General features: G+C 48.7%; 1 protein-coding gene and 1 long non-coding RNA gene across 10 annotated transcripts in view; one reads left to right on the top strand and one right to left on the bottom strand.

Annotated features, from left to right (window-relative positions):
• The first annotated feature begins 1,347 nt into the window (after positions 1-1,347).
• Positions 1,348-7,730, top strand: LOC147822176 (uncharacterized). The gene is made up of 2 exons (XR_015446000.1): positions 1,348-2,655; positions 7,004-7,730. It is a non-coding gene; the product is annotated as an uncharacterized LOC147822176 (long non-coding RNA).
• Positions 3,846-8,598, bottom strand: part of Bcas1 (brain enriched myelin associated protein 1) — a 99,991-nt gene continuing 95,238 nt past the window's right edge. For all 9 annotated transcript variants that reach the window (XM_087197674.1, XM_087197678.1, XM_087197679.1 and 6 more), the window contains 2 exons: positions 7,371-7,646; positions 3,846-4,814 (listed from right to left, as the gene is read on the bottom strand). In XM_087197674.1, the coding sequence (XP_087053800.1) occupies positions 4,740-4,814; positions 7,371-7,646 (351 nt within the window). In that variant the 3' untranslated portion in view covers positions 3,846-4,739. The remainder of the gene's footprint in view (positions 4,815-7,370; positions 7,647-8,598) is intronic.

Below are 8,598 nucleotides of genomic sequence, written 5' to 3'. Positions count from 1 at the left end.
GACATAACACCCGGTGTATGGAATGCTACATTTCTATATTTTTTATTAGCTGGAACAGAGCCTGGAACTGTTCCATAACGGCTCTGTATGAAATGAGAGACATCCTCACTGGTATTACCACCCTTAGTTAATTTGAGTTGGCTTTTCTGGTATTTGGACCTAGGAGTTCCCTATGATAGCATAGCTCGCATTTGGTAAGTTGTTTTTAGGTACCAGCCACTGCACTGTGTTTGCTATGAGTCACCACCCTCCATGCTCAAAGCACTGTTCAGGGAGGGAACTGAGAGGTAAGTCCTTGGTTCTCTAAGTTGCTGTTTCTCTAGTAGGGTGTGGGGATGGTGAGAGGTGAAGTGTCTTTGGCCAATACACAAATCCTTCCTTGAGCTTCTCAGTGGAACAGATAAAAATGGGAAATCCAAGCAACCATCTTTGGTTGGGAGGGCTGGGAGTCACAGGAAACAACTGGTTTTCCCAGATTGGCTTTTTTGTTCTGGGTCACCTCATTAAACTTGACTATTTTCTAGAATGAATCAACAAATAAACTCTTCACTCTGCTTTAGTGCAATCTCCTAGTTGGGCAATCAAGGAAAAGGGCCTGGTTAGAGATTGGAGAACTTCAGTTCCTGGAGTGCCTCCGTGTGGTGGGATTTAGATGAAAAGTGCTTAGTGAGGGATAAGGAACCTGTGCCTTCAATGGCAATCACTACTGGATGTGCAGCTGGGGCCATTTTGCCAAGAAGTGCCAAACTGAGAAGCAACAGGAAAATCTACACAGGTGCCTGCCCGAGCCCCCAGACTGCAGTGTAACAAAGGCAGCAGTTAAACTCAGGTAGGGGCACTGGCTTGCAATCAGATAATGCATTCAGAGAGCATTTCATAGACCGAAGGGTGTGGTCACTTTGTCCTGTGAGGTCTCATGGTGGCTGTTCCAGCAACGGTGAGTCAGAGGGCAGGGGACAGGGAGGATGGACAGAGTGGCTTTCTGGGGAAGGTGGCAGAAGCTAAGGACTTAGATTCATGCAGAGGGCTGGCCGCTTGGGCTGAGCTAAGGTCTGAAGAGCCTGCTTCTCAGTGGGTAATTTCCCTTCTTTCTGACAGAGCCCTAGTTTCCAAGGGGACAGTGCCACTCCATTCTCACTGATCGAGTGAACAAAACCGTGACTATGGAGAAGCCTGACTCTGCTCGCCACACAGAATTGCCTCCTTACATGATTTTGGTGCAGACCAGCTCCTGCCAGCCACACGCCTCATTCCAGCCTGCCAAGCTTGCTGTGCGGACGCTTTAGCAATCGGCCTCCCTTCCCTTTCCTTCCATTTGAGGAAGGTAGTGGAGATGAGTTTATTTTTAAAATGTATTTTAATTAATTAATTACGTTTTTTGCGAGGCTGGGGAAGGATCCCAGGCCTCACGAGTACTAGGTGAGCATTCCACCACCGAGCTGCACCCCAGCCCTGACTTTATTTCTGAAGGCCAAGGATCAACCTGGGATTGTGTGACAGAGGAAACGACAATGCCAGGAACCCGCTGTAGAAATCTGCTCTTTTCCTGGGTCTTTGAGAAATAGTCAGTGGGGTGTGTTCTGGCCTCTTGGAGTCTAATTTAATGGGGCCCCTCTGATCTCAGACAGGGATGATCTAGGGGTGTGTGTGTGTGTGTGTGTGTGTGTGTGTGTGTAGCAGTCATTCCAGCTCACTAGCTCCATTCTTGGAAAGGCCACTTCTTCTTGGCGTGGGAGAAGATATACTTCCCTGAGCACCTAAAAATAAAGCAGTAAATAAGTCAGTGACTCATCAGAATCAAGAAGGCACCTTTGCCCCTTCCCTTAGCCCTTCGTTTCTCTTTCTCTTTGAGGGTAGCTTGCAGTCTTTTGCTGCATGGGGTTTGGCTTGGACTCTTCCCCTGGTTATCGACTGGGGTTTGGAGGAATTTTAGTCCTCCGTGGGTGCCCCTGTGTCCTTAGGGGTCTCCTGAGCCCATGAGGGGAGTATCTGCTCTTTTCCACACTAATTCAGCACAAGGGGTAGAAATTAGTACTTACTGCAAAGGCACCGGGAATGCGATGTCAAGTAAAAACAAACAACAAAACACACACAGAGAAAGCACGAGAGTAAACAACCACTGGACTTAGAGTTCCCCTAATAAGTAATTTTCTAGTTCTTGGTTCCTTAAATATTCTTGCCTTAGCGGGGGAACAAAACCAAGTGGTTTCATTTAAAAGATTTTTCTTTGGTCCAGGTGGAGGGGACAGCATTTATAAAAGCCACTGGCATGCTTTTCGGAGTCTCAGCAAGGAGGCTTTTTGTGTTTTGTTTCCCGGAGTGGGGCCGGGGTCCCCTCTGCCTAGTGACCTGGCCCGAGCCACTAAGATGCTCAATCTGCTTCTCCCCTTCTGCACCTGGACATTTCCTATCTGGGCAAAAGCCCTTGTGCCCAGTGAGGTGAAACTTGCAAATTATACTGTCACCGTCCTCAGTGGAACAAGGGCCAGGAGCTCCTCAGCAGTCACTGCAGGCAACCCTCAGAGGTCTGCGGGCAAAGGGACAGCCAGCTGCCTGACTTTCTCCATCAGCTCCCTGCCCCAAGACAGCAGCAGTGGACGGACAGCCGCCCTCCTCCAAGGGCTTCCCTGAGGGTTTTCCTGCATCCGGGCCCAAGTAAGTGTACAGATCCCAGTGGCGGGAGAGGGTCCTTGTCTGGGGAGGTGCAGAAGGAGTCACCTGGAGGCCTGGCTAGGAGAACCAGAGAAGCAAACCTGGCTGCAAGGAAACAAGCTCCAGGCTGCATCTGAAACTTAGCACTCACCCAGTCCACTCAGGCAGCCAGCAGGCCGGGCAGCAAAGGGCTCCCACTCTGAGTCGGGGTGCTTAGAGGTGCCTGGCTTTTCTAAACACATTTTCTAAATGCCTGTTTACCAGAGGGGGTGCTCCTGTACACCAGTCTGTGTCGGGAGAGCCTTTTCAACGCTTATTTCTGATCACGTGAGAGGGACTGCTTGTAGGACGGATTCCTGTGAGCCCTGTGTGTGCGTGCAGGTATGTGCTCTGTGTTCACTGCATGTGTCTGTGAGTGACTATGAGTGTGTGCATACATTGATCATTCCTTTACGTGTTCACATGTATGCATGCGAAGGTGTGTTTCTAAGTGTGTGCACGAATACACCTCTGTGTCTGTAGTAGACACTGACCACACTCTCTCCTCCAGCTGCTCAGTGATCCCAGCCTTTCAGCTTTATGGGAGCAGCTTGCTGGCTGCCCACTGTTGGGGTAGAGCATGACTCAGGGCTAGGGCCCAGGGCCAGCTCCCAGGTGAGCCAAGACTGTGGGGTGATTTGCGTAGCAGCTGTGAACAACCCTCGCCCAGCCTTCCTGGCCCTTATTTTTCTCTTCTTCCTTTTCTCTAACTGACATCACACAGCTTCCAGTCCCCAGGTCTCTGCTCTCAGCAACTGGCCTAAGATAGCACTTTTCTACATGTTACCTGTGCACACGGACATACACGTGTGTGTGTGTGCGTGTGCGCGCACACACGCATGGGAAGGAAATCCGGAAGGATTTTGGAGAGAACAGTCTTCCACAGAGTCCAAGAGACTCTTCCAAAGGGAAGGATCACTGGTTCTATACTATGGAAGGTGGAGCCGTCTCGGGCAGAGTAGGCGAGACCTGCTTTAAAGCTGAAAAGCAAAAGATACTTCCGAAGTAAATGTATGTCTTTTATTAAATCAGAAGGAGAAAGGTAGAGTACACAGGACTGTCAGCCAGACGTGTGCTTCTCCGAATTACATTTTAATAGACTCACTCTTAATTAGGCCTCTGTACAAGAATTAAAAACCACTCAGGTATCTGAATAATATTCTGTAAATTTTTATTAACTGGGGTTATGGGGAGGGTTTTATCAGAGCACATCCTGAGAGCATTAAGAAATTACAGACAGACTTGAGGTAAGTGTCAGACGGAACAGATGAAGCCAGCCCCTCAGCCATCTGAGAAACATTAATAATGTAAGATCGCGGAGACCAAATCTTTGTTAGGGTTGCAGAATAGGGGATAAAAACGGAGATCTTGGCGCCCCCTTGTGTTGCAAAATAAACTTGCAACTTCATTTAATTTATTTTATTTAATTGTAATCAATCCTCGCCCTTGTCCCTGTGCCTTAAAAGCAATTGCTTTCCCAAATCATTTCAAGCCCTCTGCAGTCGATCGTTTCTCTCTCATCAATGACTTTATGGGGTCTATTAGAAAACCAACGCTTATTCATTCCTTTTCCTGCCTCACACATTCCATTCCAGGAAAGTGGCAACCGCCCAACGCAGAGCCTGGGCGCTCCGGCCTTGAAGTGTAAACTTAAACAGCGTCCTCTCCTCTCTTCGGATTGAGAGGCCGAGCGTGTATCTGCTGCAAAACTTAATTTTTTCCCGCAGATACTGTTCTTCTGCAACTTACTTGTCTCTGCCGTGTTTTACAACTTAACACAAACGTGTCCCTCTGCCTCCGCCCTGCCCTGCTGGGCACTGGTCAGCTCCTCCAGCCTCTCTAGTTAACCTGCTGACCCATCTTTACAGTGATTTGCCAGAAGACTGGACCAGAGACATAAATAATACACCTCAAAATACAACAGCTCAGGCTGAATTTGTAGGCAGAATTTCATTGGACGGGAATGAGAAGTAAAAATATATACATAGCGTGTGTTTGGGAGGAGATGGAGCAGGCAGACAGCTCGGTGGTAGAACCTGGTGATTTGTTTACTTGGATTTTCCCGGGGGCCCGATGGATACGGGGTCTGTTTGCACTTGAGCATCCGACATCCGCTTTGGTCCCTGGAGAAAAAACAGAAAGCAGTTGTAGCCTATTGAAGACGTGCAATGCTGACAGCAAAGATTGTCATTGATTTAGCACTTATTCAGTGCTAGGTGTTGTGCTAAGTAAATGCCTTTTATTTAGGAGTGCTGGATAGGAGAAATGGTCTACTTGTTCAGTGCCCTGTTATATCACTTTCTATCTTTGTGAAATCTTGGACACATCTTTGTACTTTGATTTCTTCATCTTTAAAGCGGGAATGATAAGACCTACCTCAGAGAGTTGTTGGCAAGATAAACAGAGCTCAGCTTTGTGATGCACTGAGCAGGTCCCCAGGGTGAGACCCTTCCCCTCTTCTAGCTCTCTTCTGCGCCCTTACCCAGTCTCTGCCGGGCTCACCCTGCTCTCATTTTCTCCCCGAACGACCCTGCTGTGTTCTCCCTGAAGCGATCCTATTATCTGCCCCCCCCCCCCCCCCCCCCGCATAGAACAGAAGCTCAGAGGGCCTGCAGCCGAGTCCTCGGGGCCTGGCTGGAGCCGATGCAGGCTCCTGATGTGGGCCAGAGCTGCCTGTGCTCCGCAGCAGGTGCCATGATGTCCTTAGTGCTGCTGCTTTACTTTTCCCATCCAGTGCAACTTAATTTTTTAAATTTTTTTTTTTGGTACAGGGGATCGAACTTGGGTCCTCGTGCTTGTGAGGCAGGCGACAGAACCACTGAGCTAAATCCCCAGCCCCATCCAGTGCAATGTAGCAGAGTTAAACTAACCCATTGTGTATAGTTCCATGAGTGTGGGTCACAAAGACGGTCTTACGAGTACCACCAAGATCAAGACACGCGGTCACTCTGGCCCCCCCAGCCCCAGCCCTTCTGGCTCACAGACGCTCTCCCAAAACCTGGTGGTGCTGCTCTGTCCCACCCTAGCGTTTCGCCTTTCCCAGGATGTTCTGCTGTGGAATTGGAGGACAGAGCCTTGAGCCTTCTTTCCTGTAGCAAGCTGAGTGGAAGTTCAGCTGTATTGTTGTGTGCAGGAGATGCACTTTATTGCTGGCCCCATTCTACAGAGAGAGCAGTGTAGGGCAGCAGAATGCAGTGTGTGATGGTACAGTAGTAAAGTATGTAGTGCAGGCTCTTACACAGCAAAGTATACATATATTCAGGTGCTGTAGTACAGTATAATGAAGTGCATTACACCACAGATAACAGGATATTGTGTATTATATGGTATATATAGAATATATATATAGTGCTGTTTAGTATACAAATATAACAGTATATACTGCACATATGTAGTATAGTACATTACATAGTATACATAGTGACTACATAAAGTAGTGCAGTAAACAATATAGTTTAGCATAATATATAGCAGTGAATAATATATAATGCAATATAATATAATGCAGGATCACATAATACATTATCATACAGTATATATAATATAGTATAGATGTATCATGTGCAGCATAATACAGTAGAGCATATATATACAGGATAATATATACGTAGATAGTATAGGATAGTCAAATAGCACATTGCATTAGTGTATGTGTAACACGTGGAGTGTATATTTATAGTGTGTGTATAGCAATATAGAGTGCAAAGACTGAAGAAAATTGAAGATGATGATGAGGAGGTGATGTGGGGCAGGGTAACAGTGGCTCCCCCACGCTGACTGCTCCCTAGGTCTCAGGCTGTGCCACAGGGTCACATGAGCATCTCGTGTGGCTGGTTCATCTCGTGTGCCTGAGTTAGGCACAGCTAAGCTGTCTGGTTCACAGGGACACACAGTCTCGTAGTTTACTCATGGAGGAGGGCTGGACACACTGGCCATCACGTAGTAATTCCAACCCCCAGAGCCGTGGGCCACGGAGTCCACAGTGAGGGAAAACGTTCAGAATTGGGAAAACTGGGGCAGATGGTGCTGGGGAGGGAGAGAAAGGAGACTGCTGTGGGTGGAGGGAGCATGAGGAAGGGGAAGGGGTCTCCCGGTGGGTGTGCGGGGAGGGCAGGGTTGGCCCGTGTCCCAGTGTTTCCGAGAGTCAGATTCAGGCCTGCACACGAGTGCCCACACAATCTGTCACGGGGACGGCCACACTCAGTGGGGAGCGCCTACCCTGCGCCACACACTGGACCAAGTGGATTACACATTCATTCCACTCCCCAGGGACATGGGAACTGTGGTTGTTACTGTTGCCTTACTTTTTCAGGGAAACTGAGGCTCTGAGGAAGCTGAGGGCTCATGGCTAGGAAGGAGCCGGAATGCGACTGCTGCAGTCTGTCTTGCTGACGGTGGAGCACAGGTGCTTAGGCCTCAGCACCCCCATGCCTGCGTCCTGCGTGCTGTCACGCCTCCCCGTCCTCAGCACCTGGTGGTCCCATCCATCCTGACCTGACCATGAGCCCCTAAACAGTGGGCTCTCTTTCTCTGCTCTCAGTGCCCAGCACAGTGCCTGCCACCCAGCGGGTGCTCAGTAAATAGCTGCGGGCCAGGATGTCCGGCCAGCTGCACCTTGTAGGGGTGGAAAGCACATGCCCGCCTGAGAGTCACAAGGAAGAGGTGAAAAGTCCACCTACCAGGCCCTTGAGGAAGCCCCCGAGGGACTGGCGCCGCTTCTCAGGTCTCTTCTGCGACTTGTCCCCATTCTGCAGGGCGCTGATCTCGCCCACGGCCTGCTCTGCACACTGGGCAGGCTCTCTGGCTTCCTGCTTGTTGTCCTTCTGCTTGTTCACCTCTGCTGACTTCTTGTCCTTGGCGGAGCCCTCTTTCCCCTTCTGAGCTGCTCCCAGGGGCTCCGGCTCCGGCGGTGTAGTGGCCTTCGCTGTGAGGGCCTTCTCCGTGGAGTTTGATGTCTATGGCAAGTTCAAACAAAGTCCATTTTTAGCGGCTGTAAGACAATTCTCAAAACAGGGGAATAAATGTGTTAAAGCAGACAAGTTCAAATGCTGGGTGGTTTCTATGCTTTTATGAGGCATGGGTAAAATGGAAAAAAAAAGGAAACAATGCAAGGTCATGCATGGCAGGGGACATTTATTTATCTAATAATTGATTAACTGATGTTAATCTTTCGCAGCAGGCTGTCTTTCCCCCTTCCTTTGGTCTTAGAAATTGGATTTTTCTTAGGAAAACACCCTTTTCCCCTGTCTATTCCATGTGTTCTAAGCAAACTAATTCTACTTCTCCTAAAGAGAATGTGACTCAGGCCTGGTCGGTCACAAGACTGCACAGGATTGAGGCCTATGACTGGTTCAGGAGAGTCCAACACATGTAAAAGTGGTGCCAACCTCAAAGCTTTAGTAAAATAATCAAGAGACAGGCCTAGTCCCTTCCCACTTACGTTAAAGCTGCAGTAATGTAAGCCTGGAGCTTCAGAACCAGCACCGTTTTCAGGGAAAGTACGCCCGGCAAGGCAGCTAGCCCAGAAGAGAGCAGAACCAAGCAGTGGCGAGGAGAGACAGCAGGTACTGGTGTGTGTGACCCCCGTATCTCGTATTCCAGAAGTTCACAAATGATTCTGCCAGCTTTGAGAGGGTTCCTCCCTCTTATGACAACACGTGACTTTCCCCTCGCAATGCCCCTTTTTTTCCCCTGATTACATCTACTGAAATTTTTGGTGTAAAATTGGCCTTTTGCTTCATGAAATGGTGGCAAAAAACTAAAAAAGGTGAATGGTTTAGATCTAATTTTGAATGTGTATGTCAAAACAAGTCCTTCTACTTGGTTCCTATTATTGAGAGGGATGAGAATATAAAACAAAAAATTCAGGAAGGGTAGGGTATGGTGTAGAGCTACAGATCCAAAAAT

Source organism: Heterocephalus glaber, unplaced genomic scaffold (assembly GCF_053883595.1).
Source record: "Heterocephalus glaber isolate CG9 unplaced genomic scaffold, H.glaber_assembly_v1.0 deba00001673, whole genome shotgun sequence".
NCBI classification, from domain to species: Eukaryota; Metazoa; Chordata; class Mammalia; order Rodentia; family Bathyergidae; genus Heterocephalus; species Heterocephalus glaber.
This window is presented reverse-complemented; position numbering and strand designations above follow the sequence as displayed.